Source organism: Arachis stenosperma, chromosome 6 (assembly GCF_014773155.1).
Source record: "Arachis stenosperma cultivar V10309 chromosome 6, arast.V10309.gnm1.PFL2, whole genome shotgun sequence".
NCBI lineage: Eukaryota > Viridiplantae > Streptophyta > Magnoliopsida > Fabales > Fabaceae > Arachis > Arachis stenosperma.
In genome coordinates this window covers 138,217,138-138,233,539 of record NC_080382.1, presented here as the reverse complement: position 1 = coordinate 138,233,539, position 16,402 = coordinate 138,217,138, and the positions used below count along the sequence as shown (strand labels likewise).

General features: G+C 31.1%; 2 protein-coding genes across 4 annotated transcripts; both read right to left on the bottom strand.

Moving 5' to 3' along the window:
• Positions 1-4,293: 4,293 nt before the first annotated feature.
• Positions 4,294-8,988, bottom strand: LOC130935382 (uncharacterized protein At2g24330-like). 2 transcript variants are annotated; one of them, XM_057865108.1, is made up of 6 exons: positions 8,821-8,980; positions 8,313-8,635; positions 7,837-7,981; positions 6,869-6,978; positions 5,222-5,645; positions 4,294-5,075 (listed from the first exon to the last, which is right to left on the bottom strand). In XM_057865108.1, exons 2-6 carry the CDS (start codon positions 8,610-8,612, stop codon positions 4,804-4,806), a joined length of 1,251 nt encoding a protein of 416 aa, XP_057721091.1. In that variant the 5' UTR covers positions 8,613-8,635; positions 8,821-8,980; the 3' UTR covers positions 4,294-4,803. The 2 variants fall into 2 exon arrangements, with proteins under 2 accessions (XP_057721091.1, XP_057721090.1); XM_057865107.1 differs by having other exon boundaries at positions 8,313-8,988.
• A 1,943-nt stretch (positions 8,989-10,931) lies between these two features.
• LOC130936388 (putative RNA methyltransferase At5g10620) lies at positions 10,932-15,069 on the bottom strand. 2 transcript variants are annotated; one of them, XM_057866449.1, is made up of 7 exons: positions 14,940-15,069; positions 14,814-14,845; positions 14,456-14,598; positions 13,656-13,722; positions 12,741-12,818; positions 11,539-11,684; positions 10,932-11,179 (listed from the first exon to the last, which is right to left on the bottom strand). In XM_057866449.1, exons 1-7 carry the CDS (start codon positions 14,986-14,988, stop codon positions 11,140-11,142), a joined length of 555 nt encoding a protein of 184 aa, XP_057722432.1. In that variant the 5' UTR covers positions 14,989-15,069; the 3' UTR covers positions 10,932-11,139. The 2 variants fall into 2 exon arrangements, with proteins under 2 accessions (XP_057722432.1, XP_057722433.1); XM_057866450.1 differs by having other exon boundaries at positions 14,456-14,591; positions 14,940-15,068.
• Between the last annotated feature and the right edge of the window lie 1,333 nt (positions 15,070-16,402).

Here is a 16,402-nt window from a genome sequence, read left to right as displayed (position 1 = left end):
AGTGGCTACACACACCTAGAAGCTGAGGTGTGTGTCCATGACCCTTTATTTAAGTTCTAGTGTTAAACAGATTCTGGATACCAGAATTGTATCATTAGTGGGTTTTCTTTTGTGTTTAATTGTATTTACTGTTATTTTTAGTTGATATATTTAAATGAATTTTAAAATATTATATATTATTAATTATTAATAAAAAAAATCTATTTAAAATATTTTATACAATCAATTTTGTTAGGTAATACAACAAACTACGGCCAACTAGTAATTTTTTTTTTGAATATTTTGTTTTAGAGAAAACATCAATTTAAATTATCACGAGAAATATCGAAAGAAAAAGTATATGGAATCAACTCTAAATCAGCAAAAAATGAAACAACTTAATTAATTATAAATATAGTAATTAGTTTTATTTATGATTTAAAATATTAGTTATTAAATGTTTCACCACATTCAGTAGGAGATACGTTCATTGCAACGTGAATCACGGAAACTGATTCAATTAGCTTCCGGCTCTTCACCCTCATTCTCTTTCCAAATGTCTAAAATATAATAATAAAAAAAAAACAGATTCAGAACCATCTAATTTACAAAGAAAAGAAACATCCTAATGCCTAGCATAAGTACCATCCACATAGAAATTTTAGATTCACGCAGAGGCATTTAACTGGTTTTCTGCTGCAACCATCTTAGTTCCCTACCATTATTGATATCGAAAACTTAATAAAAAATATTCAATATCTAAAAAAAATATATACCACCAAATAATAACAAACATTTAAAATCATGTAAAATCATTTTAAAAATTTCAAAATTTATTTTTAAATTTTCAAAAATCGTTTTAAAAATTCTAAAACTAATTTTAAAATTCCCAAAATCATTTTAAAAATTTATAATAAAAAGAAACATTTAAAACATAAAAAAAATCCAAAACCTAATAAAATGAGACCTCCAACAAAATATTGAGAAAAGAATTTTCAAAAATTAAAAAAAATATATCTAAAACTATTAAAGGAATCATCCAAAACTCAGAAAAAAAATATCTAAAACATAAGAAAAGAAATATGAAACTTAGAAAAAAGAAACATCCAAAACTAATAAAAATAATCATCCAAAATCAAGAAGAACGCGGTGTGCGGAAAAGAGGACGGCGACTGCAAATCGCACGGAGAGAGGATGTGAGAGAGGATGCGAGTGGCAGCTGAATCATGCAGTGGTGCTCGTGTGGACTACCTCATGAGTGAGGTCCGAGGGAACTTCAAACGTCAGCGGCAACGCGAAGGCGGGTTTGATTCTTCGTGAGCGCTTCTGTGTTAACGGCAGTGGAGGCAACGCGATGGCGAGAATGACATCGGTGTCGACAGTGCACCCACGACGTCACAATAGAGAGAACGACTACGCGATGGACAGAATAGCAGGACAAGTAAAGTATTCGTGTAACATAGTAAAAATATATTCTTCGTCATTAATATGTCTGTTTGCGGCAATTGTAATCTCTCGAGAGAATTAATGACTGTATTAAAGATGCACTTGCTATTGCTAATACTAGTATATCGAAAAATTTTAAATTGGTTAGTTTAAATAGTTCTGACTGTGGAACAAGAGAGTATTTCAAACCTATACCGAGATATTGCAGCGATTCTCAAATATCGTAGAATAAAATGGGATACGATGAGAACTAAATGTGGCTTATGATTGTACGACACAGATATAAAAAAATACGCAAAACTAAATGTTTTAAATTTTCAAAATCAGCATCGACAGTTCTCTTTCTTGTTTTCTTTATTTATTTCTTTCTTTTTCTCTTCTCTTCTACTTTTCTTTCTTTTTAAACTTTCATGTGTTGTATCAAACTGGTAAACATGATTTACATAAACAAATAAGCATGAATCTTGGATAAAAACAAATACAATAGATATATTTTGTACAAATTGATAAACCTGATAAAACAAATAATGAATATGAATGTTGAACCAAAAAAAATATAAAATATATATTTAATATAAACCAATAAATATGATATACTTAATAAATAAATATGATTTAAAAAATAACAATTTTCTTAACTCTTTCCTTTATTATTTTTATCAACTACACTTATACAATAAACATATTATACATAAATAATAAAAATTAATTTTAATGAAATGTGATCAAATTATGGCTATCTACAAATGATAGAAATTTGACAAAAAAAAAAAAAAGAAAAAAGAGTATTTGTCACAGTTGTTTAAAGTTTGATCAAATAGGCTAAGTTCAAGTTGTATGGTGGTTTTGGAGAAAATTGAACATGCATCTCAAATGAACAAACATCAAATAGAAATTGTTCTTTGGTTGTAAATGCAAGAAGTTAGAAGTCATGTATTCTTCACACATAGATGGTTGGTGGCTTGATTACATTTCTAAACGAGAAACTTTTGTGAATGCAATTTGTGTATTCATATACGTATTGTAACCAAGTGTTAACTTGTGTTTCTACATTGATATGTGGTGGATCTTTTTTGTCAAGTTGTGCTTGTTAGTTGCCTATGTAAATACTAAGCATTTGGTACCTCAAATTTGTAACTTCACAATGTAAAGCAATGTAGTTAGAGGGGTATGGAAGAAGAAATTCTACCATTAAAAAATTATACTAGAGTTTTTAGGATTTCTCTATATTTGTTTTATGTGTTAAATTTATTTGTTAGTCGCTCCTTCTATAAGAGGAATTGAGAAAATTTGTGATAAACTTTCTTCTCTCTGTTTATTTTGTTGACACATTTTGGATCTCTGAAGCAGCATCAAATATGAAAGTAATGCAATCTTGAAGAGTTGATCAACAAGGGCATCTAATTGATCATACGACAGAAATTTTATTCATAACTAGGGTAAAGTGGTAAAGAGTATGAACTATGCATAACTCGGAGGTTTATTGTCAAGTATCTATATATTGGACTCTAGGGCACCAAAATGTTCAGTTTTCAACATGTTTATAAGATCACTTTCTAGAATTCCCAAACTTTCTTCATCCACTTCTGAATTCAGAGACGTGTTTTGGACTGAGTGCGAAGGGTGACGACAGAACATGCATCTTCCATTTTTTGATACTCTAAAATAGCATTTTCAACACAAGGTATTGCTTTCAGAGCATTACTTTAAAAATAAATGAGTATATAATTAAAATAATATAAAATAATTTTATACTTTTTATTATATATTAATTAAATAGCATATTTATTACTAAAAAGTATCATAGCTTGGTGACAAGCTGGAACCTTGAGTTCAAACCATGCTCGCTGAAATTTTAAAGTTTTCTTTGTGAACTGGTTATTGCCAGTTCTCACCAGTTTCATGCTGATTTTCAACCTTAAATGGACTTAGAGCTGAAATTGGATCGATTTGAAGTTTGATTTGCTAGTTTTTTGGTTCAACCTCTTACTCTCAAATTATGAATAATTATTATAAATATAAATTTTATTAAACACATACAAAAAAATTTATTAATTATAACAATTTTTTTATGATTACATAATATTTATTAATGTTATTTTTTCAATAATTGCACATAGTATATCACAATATAATAGGTATGGAATAATCAATTAGTTATTAAAATTTAAAAAATAATGGTTACTATAGTATAAAAATAAAATGAAAAAATATTTATTACGAAGAAGAAAATATTAAAATTTTATATAATTATTTAAGTAAAACCGATTTTATTGATTTAATCAGTGATTTATCGATTGAATTAATGAACTAATAAATCAGTAATTCGATTAATGGTTTGATTTTGACAATTATACTTTAATTCTTTTAATTATGATTTAAGGCCCGCCGTGATCACTAGTTTAGCAAGAATGTTATTCGTATACTAAAATCAGTCACCAATATATTTATACATGTGTGATTTAATTTACTTTTAATATGTATTTGTATTTCCACATGTATTTTATACTGATAGTTGATTTTAATATACTTTTGATATAGTCACTAATTTACTCGTAACCATATGCGAGTTAGACTCATTTTAAGCTTTTTGAATGCACAAGACAGTGTTGCATTCAAACAAGCAGCACGTATTGGCAATCTAAATCCAAATACATCAGTTCTAGCATTCACACGAACTCATTGCATCTTGGATCACAAACAAAAAATGGCGCTAATACACCACCATTAGGTAGGTGAACATTCTGTGATTTGTCATCACCATTCAAAGCCTCAAAAGCTAAAGTGAGCAGCGTGTACAAAACTTGGTGAAGTACAGTCAGACAAAAAAAACAACAAACAAGAGTAAAATACAGGTAACCTGTCAAATAACACAACTTACCGGTTGTAGATTATTCTCTCTTTGGATAATTTAACATTTCACATTTCAGTCTTCTTTTTCAATCAATTTCCAACATCATTGTTCCCAAAATTTCTCTGATAAAGTCCAAGAGGTAAACAAAAGGAATGCCTCAACAAAAAAATATTTTCAGTAAAAAAAATCGCCAAAATTGTCAAGTCACGAGTTGATACATGTAATCTATAAATTATAAATCACAATTTCACAATTCTCAGTATAATATCAACACTATTCCTGTTACAGAACCAACAAGGGAAACAATACCCAAATTTGCTTCCTTTATATTTGGTTGGAGGGTAAAAATTGAGTAACAAATTCATGAACGAGCTTCGTGCATAATTTTACACATCAAACTCGTTTATGAAAAATCACTCCTCATTTTAGCACCCCAACCGAACATACTCATAGTTGGTCAGCCTCCCGAGATAAGGGGGGCAAGACAGCTCGCAACAACAGGCCATCACTAAAAGAGGCTGCCCTTAACTATTTTTCTCCCCTGAGCTAGCCACTTCGGATACTTCTTCAATCTCAGGGGTAGCAGTATCTAAGGGATTATTGCTTTTGATTATGCTGTCAGCAGCAGAAGCACTAACAGTTTTAACTACTGCTTCACCATCATCTGTTTTTGGAAACCTCATATTTGGGGAGTTACCACTGGAGACACGCTCATCTGATTGCTTTGGTTTGTTTAAGGCGCGACAGTGTGGGCAATAGTAAGTAATAAATGGGAAATCCTCCTTCCGAGCAAGACCTGAAGAAACACAAGCAGATAAAAACACTCTTCCTGCCACTGTATTCATGACACAATTGGCAGCTACACCACCATTTTTCAAGGAAATATATATAAATTGACAAAAGCCAAACCCAGAAACATGAAATAAAATCCAGTGCACTTACCATTATGCATATGGCAGTTACCGCATATGAGCGCATATGACTGTGTTGGATCCTCACCTACAAGCAATGCTGCGATTCTAGCAATCCACCCATCTTGTGATGTTGAACTTTGAGGTTGGTGATGTTCAACAACTACAAGCTGATTGTGCTCAGAAGTATGAGTTTGATCAGTTCCGGCAGCACCAACTAGTTGTTGATCAGGAACATTTGGAGTAGATGTCCCAGAACTAATGGATCTAGAATGCACTGTTTTCCGATTTCTAAGTCCACTAGACCTTGCAGGCTCAGCATCAATGCTCTGCCCTGTTGGAGCAGCAGAGTTAGATTCATCTCCCACATACACTTTCAAGCCAGAATCTGCACCCAACTTGGATGCCAAAACAGTTGCAGCAGCTGCCTTTGCTGCTGGATCTGTGTCATATCTCTGTAGATCACAAACTAAGTTAAATGGACAGCATTATTAAAGCAGTTGCAAACAACCACCATCCTAAGTTGCCTTCCAAGTTATACAATTCAAAGCACAGGACTATACTAAATTGAAACGAATTGGTTATAGGTGATACCATTAATTTTTTCCCCTTAAAAATTTTTTTTCTCACTGTTAGCAACTAACATAATTGACATGCTCACATTGTTGATTCTTAGAGAAGGGGAGAAAGATAAATAAGTAAAGACAGAACTCAAGAATATGAGTATAAGAAATTTCATTGTGTCCAACACCTTAGCCCATTTGGTATGCCTCATACTACAAAGAGGCTACTAAGCCCTTACATCATCAATATTGGGTGCGAAGTTTTATAAGCAACGTGATGTATAGGTCTTAGATGTTTTGACAACATCAATATAACGTAATAGATGTTGAGTGCAAAATTCAGGCAAAATATAATCTGAGAGTACAAATGGTACTTATATCCACAAAAGTGCCTTCTTTATACTGATGATAATCTCAACTAAAAGTAACGCAAATCAATCCCCACATGACCACCAAAAAGTCACTAGTTAAATGACTAGATGTTAGAAAGAACATAACGAAGAAAGGTAATCTTAACAAATCCAAACATAGAATGAAAACAAATGCCAGAGAAAAAAAAACCGTAGCCATGCCGGAAATAGACAAGCCGAAATTTCATATTCAACAGAAAATAACAATGTGAAATTGGGCAGCCAAATGGAAAGAAAAATGAAATGAGAAATTGACAAATATAGAAAAGGAAGATGATTAGTAATTATTAGTTGTTCCTAAGAATAATTATGTCATTTTCATTATTGACAATTTTTGGGTGAATAGTGGCAAGAGTCGTTGTGGCAGCAGTACCAGCCAGCAGGCCTTCCATCGGGACAAGGAAGGTCAGACTTTGCTTCTTATAAGGTGGACAAGTTGTGGGGGAAATATTTGTAACCCAATCAAAATGTTGACCAGATTTGACTACACAGTTATGCAAATGCATCAGACACATGGTTAAATCTGATGGCGTTTGCATACATGAGAAGATATTTCTTAAAGATGCACCATAGTTAGCCAGAGATTTGATATTAAGGAAAATGGACAGACCAGTACAAACCCAAACAAAAACATTCATTCTGTTTCAAGCAACATGGAATGAAATTATTGAAATACACCTAAAAATTGTTGCCTCAAACAATCACCTGAATGAGTTGTTGAGTAATGTAATAATTTGTCTTTTCTTTGAGCTCATCAATTTTTGCCTGCCTTTCAGCCCGAAGCTTAACAAGAATTTTCTGGTCCTTGCGATCACCTATAAAAATACATTTATATAAATATTCAGCAACAATGATCAGCACATGATGATCTACCAAATCCTAAAAACATGCATCTGTTGCAAAAAAACTGAATTATCAAACAGAAATCCAACGCTACAATCATCAGAATCATAGGAACAAGTTTCTTCATTATGAAGCCGAATATCAAATCCTATTGCTTCAAGCATATTGTCTCTACCCAGAAGATCCATTCTAGATATTTGTGCACACACTTCCAAGCTTCAAATGAATATAAAAACTTATCAAGATCAAATACTTCTACTAGCATTAGCTGCAATATCACACTGTCGGAATCAACAAGAAGCACAAAGAAATTCATTTTTAAAAAGCATCTATCCATTATAGTACCCACATACTTTTCCACTGCCATAGATAAGTAACTGAACGCAAGAGCTTAGCAAGACAAGTTTGTTTAATTAAATGGCACAAAAAGACTCACCTTTGAATCCTTATCACCCTAATTCAGAAAGAATAACTATAATACGTTCTATTATAATACAAATGATAGCAGCAATTCTAATGAAATTGAAAACTCCAGATCTCTTTTCATTTGAAAATTGTATCACAAACAAGATCAGAAGAATCTACAACTGCAGAAGCCATCAAATTTGGCAGTAAGAATTGGAACACATTAAATTTGAGGAGCATTTCTTGTCCTAGACACAAAATGCAAATTCAGCAAAACTTAAATAAACTCAATTACAGTAAATTAGACAAACGAACCACTCCAATCTTATCTAGATGAAAAAGAAAAAGAAAAAAAGAAGAGAAAAACACAGTAGCTATTGCAACTTTGCAAGATACAAGTTAGCTGTAAACATTTCAACACTTACGCATCCTTATGAAGCTGACATACGTTGAATAAACAGCAGATGACAAGGCAGGCAGAAGAAACATTGGCAAAACTCGGATTGCTCTCATCTTCCAATTCATATCCATTGATCTAGTTGTCATGATTGCGAAACCTACAGCAACGGCCTGGGAGATGAAATCGTTTAAATCCAAATTGTCATATTTCAAAACAATTAAGAGAAGAACATCTTTTCCCACTATATAGGGGGTCACCTACACTGATCAGGTGACTCCATTCTATTCTGTCATATCCCTATACTGTCAAAAGTTTTATATTTTTAATTTGATCTTTGAGATAGCTACCATGAGTCGTAGTTTGTAGTTTTTCGCACTTCAAGTTAAAAGAAACTCTAGCATAGAATGGCATGTTAAAATACACAAATTCATGTGAGAAATGATTCATGACAAACAAAAACACACAGAGATAAACCCATTCATCCAGCAATGGAAAATGTACCTCAAATATAACAGAAATTATGATGATCTGGCGCGAAGTTCTCCGCCACGACCGGTTTCTCCGATTGACCCTGGCCATAACCGCAGCTTCCTCTTTGGAAATATACTGCAGCCTCTTCTCGAAATCATCGCTATGTCTTCTGAAAATCCCGTTCCAAATACGAGAAATTAACCCCTGCTTCGTACTCTTCTTCTTCTTCTTATTCTTTTCCTCCTCTCCATCACCAACAACAGCAGTGGCACCAACACTTTCCTCTTTCTTCTTCTCACCTTCTCCAACTACCTTATTCTCCTCACCCATTCTTTTCCCCTCTTTCTTCTTCCCTAAAACCTCAAACAAAATAGAAAAAACAACCAATTAGGGTTTTGTTGACTGAATTTCGCTGTTAGCTATGATACGGCACCGTATTGCTTGCGAGTAAGTGAAAGGTCAGCAATTCGTTAGGGAAAAGAAGCGACTAAGAATGAGAAGGAAAATGAGTGAGACAAAGAAAGTGGGATTAACGAACTTGGATCTGAGAAGGTTCGAGAATCTTGGGTTGAGGTACTGTGGTTGGTGGATCTATCTTAGGTGGAGATCGAGGGGGAGGGAACCAGAGTGGGAAGCAAGAGGCTTTTAAAACGGGTTTTTGGGTTTCCGTTTCGGGGGGTTAGTTAATGGCTTAATGCCTTTTCCCACACGCGGGACACGGCATAGCGTGCCACGCACCTTGTACTTCACGCTCCCCCAACACTATTGCAACACTTCAATAACCTCTCATCATCGTATGAGCTTCCATAAATTACTCGAAAATGATGGTGCGGAATTGTGATATAGATATATGTTAGATTGATTAAGTAGTTTAATTAAATGAATTAAATATTTAATTATTTTTAGTTATTGTTTTTATATAATAAATGTTTTTTTTATATTTATTTGTTTAGGATGAGTTTAGTAATTAGTATTGTTATTATCTTTAGTAATTACTATTGTTATTACAATTGTTATTAATAAAATTTTTATAATTATTTTAATAAAATCCATAATAAATATATTACAAATTTAAATTTTATATTTTTTTATAAAAATATCTTCAATCGATAATTTTAATATATGTATTAAAAATATGTATTAGTTAAACTCTATTTTTATAAGTGGTCGATTTTTTGGTTTTTATTTTTCTCTCTTTAGATTTCGGGGATTGCATACCACATGTCGTGGGTGGTTCACTGAACTTCCTCAACCCCCAATAAATGAAGACCATGTGTGATAAATAAAATTAAGAATAAATAATTAAATATCTATCAAAAATTACTTATTTTTTAAATTGATTTTAAAAGTTTTTTTATTTAAATTTATTTTAAAAAAACTTTAAATTAATTATATTAGTGATTTTGTTGTTTCTATCGGATCATATCATATACTTAACTGTTTTAATACATGATAAATTTATATAATTAAATTAAATTAATTTCAAATTAAAAAGAAATATTAAAATTTTTTAATTTAAAGTTGATTTGGCTAATTTAAAAAACGGACGATTTTTTAGAAATAAATTTGATTTGTAAAATTTAATTGAATGACTGATGAGGTGGCATGTTGTTATTGTTCACTCATTAAATAGGTCAACTGGTTAGTCAAGTGACAAGTCATCAAGATTTGGCACATCGTGGATAGATAAGAATGTGACAATTTTGGATACAAAGTTAAGAAAAGTAATTAAAGTCACTATGAGAAATAATCTTTTAAAAAATTATTTTCTCTTAATAGATAGTTAGATACGTCACAGATACAATAAAAATTATAACTATTTAGTTTTCTAATAAAAATATGAGTATCATTACGCATCTAAATTTTTTTATAAACTAAACTCAATCGAATTAAACAATAAAACTTAAAATAATAATAGACATAACTATTTTTATTATATTAAATTAACTTAATTAAACTTAGTTAACAAAAAAAATTTAAATATATAGTATTATTCTAAAAATATGTTTTATTAAGTATTTTAACTAGTATCCTTAAAGTACTTGTGAGTTGTGATCAAAGCCAATGAATATAATATGGAAAAGTTTAAAATTGATTCTGCAATAATTTGATGTGAAATTTGAAAAAACAAAGTATAAAAGAAAAGTTCTAAATTGAGTACAAAAAATTATTGCTTGGAAATGATAAATTACACACACACAAAAAAAAGTTTTTTTTTTATCGTGAATAAAATTCATGGTAATAGAATATTACCTTTCAATCAAGAAACCTAAACTCCCAAAATCTGAGATTCTGAGGTATAATTTATTTTTTTCCATCGGATAAATAAAAAATAATTAGTTATATATTATTTAAATAAAAAATAATCATGGTGAAGCAGCCTGATTATGAGTAGAATCATGCCAAGTCTCCAATTTTTTTGAGAGTAAATAGTGTGGTTCTAATTCATTTCTTTGGGTAAAAAAGACACAAAGGTAAATAAACTCTTTAAATATAGGATAATAGGTTCCTAGAGATAAAAAACTATATTGAACACAGCAGTACATAAAAATTCATTCCGCCAAGATGTTATGCTAATATTTCAACGAACTATGCTAAAGTAGTAAGTTAGTAACACATGAATGATGAATACACTACATTACGCCCTTCGTTAGGGTAACAAATGGCTTTTCAGCATTACTTCATACACACTCAGCTAATGAAATTTCAGTGCTCATAAGAAGACAAACCCTTCAACGCAACTTTCAAAATATGCACATTCCGTAAAACAGATAAAGAAGATACAAAAATTTCACAATAAAATTGGACAGATCACAAAATACATATATGAAGGATAAACAAAATGATACAGGGATATCTAGTGATGGTAGTTCTGTCCTTTCAAAATTGTCCATGACCTACAAAACAAAAAGAATGTGTTACGCCACTAACAATCAAATAATACAATCCAAAAACATGAACAAATGGCATATCTTGGAGATAATAACTGACAGTGGTTCGGGGGTATAAATAAATTATAGGAAACTATATATATGAAAAAAGTTCAAAATTTCAGGTAGTAGAGAAAGCTAGAAAACAAAGCAAATGGGTTATAAACAATTGAAGTCAAAAAGCATATATTTATAAACAACAGGCTAGGCAGGGAAGTCAAAAGCCTCCAATATGTGCTACTCTATCATCCTGATGTTAAACTTTGTTTCAAAAAGATATGGAACATCAGAAAAGTAGAACGAATTGGAGATTAAGATATTGTCACCTGTAGAGCTGTTCCATGAGCACAAGCAGTGCGATTTGATGATTTAAGACCAATGAAGACAGCTTGATAGATTTGTTAGCACGTTCCCTCATTTTTCTCCCATGACCATAGGGCCCACCGATGCAAAAAGATAATCTTGAAGCACCCTATGAGAATGCAGAAATCAACAAAAAATTTAATTTCTTTACATGAATAGACAGTAATAGAGAATGGAAATTGATGTTAGTAATTTCTCATCAAAAGAGAAGCTAAACAAGTCATCTTGGAACAAATAATCCAAATCAAAGTGGATTTAGGTACTTAAAAGAAGACAAACCTGATGTGAAAATGTTATCAAATTACTGAGTTAACAATTTACGAATTTAGGATCCCACTTCCCAGATCAGGTTTAAAAAAATTACGATTTGAATTTTTTGACATCTAAGCTCCATAGGCCTAGTGGCCTAGTGTCTTAGCTGAGTCAGCGTTCAATAGCCGGATCATACAAAGTAAAATATATTTGGCACACGTCATGGTGGCTATTAAAAGCCTTTTATCGATAATAAAGGCAATTCACTATAAAGTAGTTGGCAAAGTATTGGGTGAGGTTGTGTTAATTATTGGCGATAGGCCTCCGGCCCCAATTCTCCCTATTCAACAAGGTGGCAACTGCCATGTTAGCGTACATAACCTCATCAAATACTTTGGAAAAGGGTTAATTCCGATAAAAAGAACCAATAAATATTATATTTTTTGTAAATAACAAAAAAACTTTCATATTTAACAAACTAACTTATCCATTAAATCTAAATATTTATAGCAACATTTAAATAAATATTTTAGAATATATTTAATATCTAGTTCTTTTGTCATATTTTTAAATCTTTCAGGGACTTATTTGTCGTTAGCATCTTTTGGGGTTTGTTTTGTCAGCGATGCAAACTTTCAGGTACCATTTTGGTAGTTTGCTCCTTTTGAATATTAGTAAAGACTAACATGATTGATAGGAAATTAAAAACACTGCCAAGTGTTAGAAACATGAATTGAGAGGATTGTACTTTTACAAAATTTAACATTAATTTACATTTTTGACAACATGCCAAAGGTCTTTAACGAAAGAAAACTTGTGCTATTTCAATGCAGTGCCAATAAGCGCATGCAATACTGAAATACTCATGGATCAAAAACGAAAGAGAAAGAGATCATTTATAAGACGTTCTTACCGTATTTCCAGCATTACCAATCAACTCTGCCATTTCCTCGGATCTTATGTCTTGTCCACGTTCATCCAACATCACAACCTGTTAGTGCAGGTGTGTTGCAAACAAAACCTAGTTAGCAGGGGAAACAAGCCCAGTTTCTTGCTCATAAAACATATATAAATCTGTGACTCTCACTGTATCTTGAAAATAGGAACTGCAAGCATGTTCTGACTTCCGAGCAAGGAACAAACATAAGGGAATGGCATTACGTGTTTGAGTTGCATTGGAACAATGTCAATCGTAGTATATATGAGATTGAAATACAACAAAATATTTATGATTTACATGGAAACATGCTTTGAGTTAAAGGTGTGGTGTAGTCCATCAGTGTAACACTATCCCTAGCAGGAGACAAACCTGGATCAAATTTCTATTTCCAATGTCATCAATAAGTTCATGAAAACCATTAGCAATTCCATCAATGACATTAGCACCAACATCTACATAACTTTAGTTTGAATACATTGTGAGATCAACAAAAGACACTAAGCTTGAGTACTGTATAAACATATTACAAGAAATCTATAATTAGGCTATAATTTAGACTCCAATGTGGGGCAAGGAGGAGAAAAAAGACAAACAATTCAAGTAAGCTTCAAAATTAAAGGTGTGTTTGCTTTGCCTTATTTTTATCTTTTTGGAGTTGCAAAGTCACTCGTTTTAAAACCCAAAACAAGCATGGCCTAAATTGCAGAACGTAAGGAAGTATCATAAGCAGACAGTATACATTCTCAACCTGAAAGCAATGTCGTATGAAATTTGATTATCATCATGTCAAGTAGGAACAGAATACAATTTCAAGTATTTATTATAATTTCAAGTAGGATGACAAAAATATTATCATGATTTCAATTCATGCATGTTCAAAGACTATACCCAATCATCAGACCTTATATGGTTCATCATTGCTGCATCTTCGTCATCAACCTGAGCACGTTGATCACTGCAATGCAAACCAAATTCCACTTTTTCCATTAGGGATCAATGAGAATTTCAAGCTTCTTATACCTAGAAGACAAGAGGTTTCAGCATGCATGCATATATTCACAATGCACCTATGTATCTCAGAGCCCAAGACACTCAATAGACACAGAAGTACCAAACATCATACAATATTGACACAAGGAAAATTCTGAATTTTGATAAGAGAAAACACAGATACAACATACATATAATCAAAATTTTAAAGATTATATATACACATACAAATAAGTTCCATCTCAGGCTTATTTTCTTATATCACTATTAAAATTAATTACAAACTTAAAACAAATTCTAATGTGTAATTTCCTTTTCAAAATCCAATGACCTTCTCTATTTGTTTTCTATCATGTAGCTGAGAAAACCAATTTCTAGACTTAACCGCACATGGTTGCGTCATGAGCAAAATCTGCATGACAAAGTCCTGAGCAAATTTTCACCGGTGTGTTCTATCATTTAACCTTCTACAGAGCAAAACATGCATGTGAAATTTTGACACGAGAGAAACACAACATCGAAATGATTGTAGTAATGCGCTAGATGCAAATTCGAAAAAACAAATTGGTCATTTCATTAGCTCGACAGAAAATGAAACTTGATATACCCCTGGGCCTATCAGGTGATAGAGTTAGCAACTTATTCAAATAGGTCGTACCAAAATTGTTCAAGTAAAAATAATAGAGCGGAGAATTCACCGTGCATTTCTAGGGTTTGGTCGAATTTGAACATCTTCAAAACTGCAATAATACTTGATCTTTTCAGCATACTCATCAACCATGAGTTGGAGCTCCCGTGATCGCTTCTTCCCCACTGATAGTACACGTATGGGAACTGCTCTCTATAAAAAACAAATTTTTTTATTTTTTTTCTTTTCTAAACAAAAATAGCATCATTACTATTTCAAGATATGAAGGGATTCACGAGACTTCGAGACAAAATTGAACATTTTAAAATTTCAAAGACCAAATTAACTTGAGGTACTAAAATGAGCATTTAGTCCATAATCAATTGGTAACTGATAGTAAAAGTAATTGAGAGAGGGAGAATTGTTACCACAGATTGAGCGGCGTATTTGCATTTTGTAGCTGAAAAATGTTTGGAATAAGAAGAATTAAAGAATGTGGGATTTTGGAAGATTGGGGATGCAAGAATTAGTGATGTTTAGGGAATAATAAGAACCTTGAAAAGGATTCGAACTCACTGAATTGAGGTACACTGCGGTGGCCATGGCGAACAGAAGGAGGAGATTAAACAGTGCAAAACGCACAGCGCAATTGCGTTATTTGAACAGTTTTTTCTTTGAAAAAGGATATCTATTGTTGAAAGTTACCGGGATTTTGGAAAATTTAAAAAAAAATGTTGTTGGCATATTTTTTATAATTTTCTAAACGTGAAATGCTCGACAGAAATTGATTGTTTATGGTCTTTATTTTAGTCATCAAACAAGTATAATTACTTTGTCTTGCACGTGATAAAAGTGAAATTATAATTTTAAATTATTTTTTAAAAATTAATTTGAATTATAATAATTTAATTAATAAAAAAGTAACATATTATGTATTGTTTATTTTTTTAATTTAATGTTAATTGGATTAACTCTAAAATAGTTATTAATCGATTTTAATAATTTATTTTCTTCAATAAATCAGACATATATATTGAATATGATCATAAATAATATAGTAATAATTAAATCCATCAATAAATATATTGATTATTATCACAATATAAAACAAATTAAGAGTCCATTTGAACAACTTTAGAAGCAGTGGTGGAGCTTAGTTCAGACAAGGGGGGCCACGGTCCCCCCAAACTTTTTATAAAAAATTAGTAGTACTTTTTTAAAAGATAAAAAATAATTCAATTAGTTTAAATACTTTACTATGACTTAAAGTACCCAATAAATTTAATAAGCAACACTCTTTCTATCTTTAAATTTAAATATAAAAAATTAGATATTTTTATTTATTTAATTTAATATTATTTTATATTTGACTATTTATTTAATTTAATTTTTTATATGATAAAAAATAATTGAATATTCAATAAGTATTAATATTATTGTATTTGTATAAATTGATAAAAAAATTCAATAAATATTATAAATTTTAATATTTGTTCTTCTAACTTCTTCTTTACATATTCTACAAGATATATATTCAATTTTATTATAAAATAATAATGAAAAATTAAAGAATTGATGCATTTTTTAAGAGAAAGACTAATATTTAAGAAGGAGAACATATAATTTTTACAATATCAACACATGTAGATAGTTTTTCTACTTTAATGAATCGCAAAAAAAGTGAGATACAACTTTTAAAAGTTCAAAAAGTTACATCTGATAAGTTTGACCTTAATTTTTTGGAACTAGACCCTGAAAAACGGCTTTAAATTTGGCAATATCACCAAAACTAGAGAAATGAGATTAGACGAGCTTATCTTAAATGGAGTCCATATCAAAAGCATTTTGATAATTATCTTCTATGTGGCCCCCCCAAAATTTTATTTCAAGTTCCGCCACTGTTTAGAAGTAACTTTTTTTAACTTTTGACTTATGAATGTTTGGTGCAATTTTCAAAACCAAATTACAACTTTCTAAGAAGCTATTTAGGAGCTGATAGAGTAGTTAAAAAAATGAC

What these genes read in the sequence shown, in the direction of transcription:
- LOC130935382 (XM_057865107.1), bottom strand. Translation starts at nt 8,612, where the DNA reads ATGGGTGAGGAGAATAAGGTAGTTGGAGAAGGTGAGAAGAAGAAAGAG. An exon ending in TTACTCAACAACTCATTCAG is followed by an intron (nt 5,646 to 6,868) that starts GTGATTGTTTGA and finishes TGTGATCTACAG; the next exon opens with AGATATGACACAGATCCAGC. An exon ending in TAACTGCCATATGCATAATG is followed by an intron (nt 5,076 to 5,221) that starts GTAAGTGCACTG and finishes GTGTTTCTTCAG; the next exon opens with GTCTTGCTCGGAAGGAGGAT.
- LOC130936388 (XM_057866449.1), bottom strand. Translation starts at nt 14,988, where the DNA reads ATGGCCACCGCAGTGTACCTCAATTCAGTGAGTTCGAATCCTTTTCAA. An exon ending in GAGTTCGAATCCTTTTCAAG is followed by an intron (nt 14,846 to 14,939) that starts GTTCTTATTATT and finishes AACATTTTTCAG; the next exon opens with CTACAAAATGCAAATACGCC. An exon ending in ATATAAGGTCTGATGATTGG is followed by an intron (nt 12,819 to 13,655) that starts GTATAGTCTTTG and finishes CTGCACTAACAG; the next exon opens with GTTGTGATGTTGGATGAACG.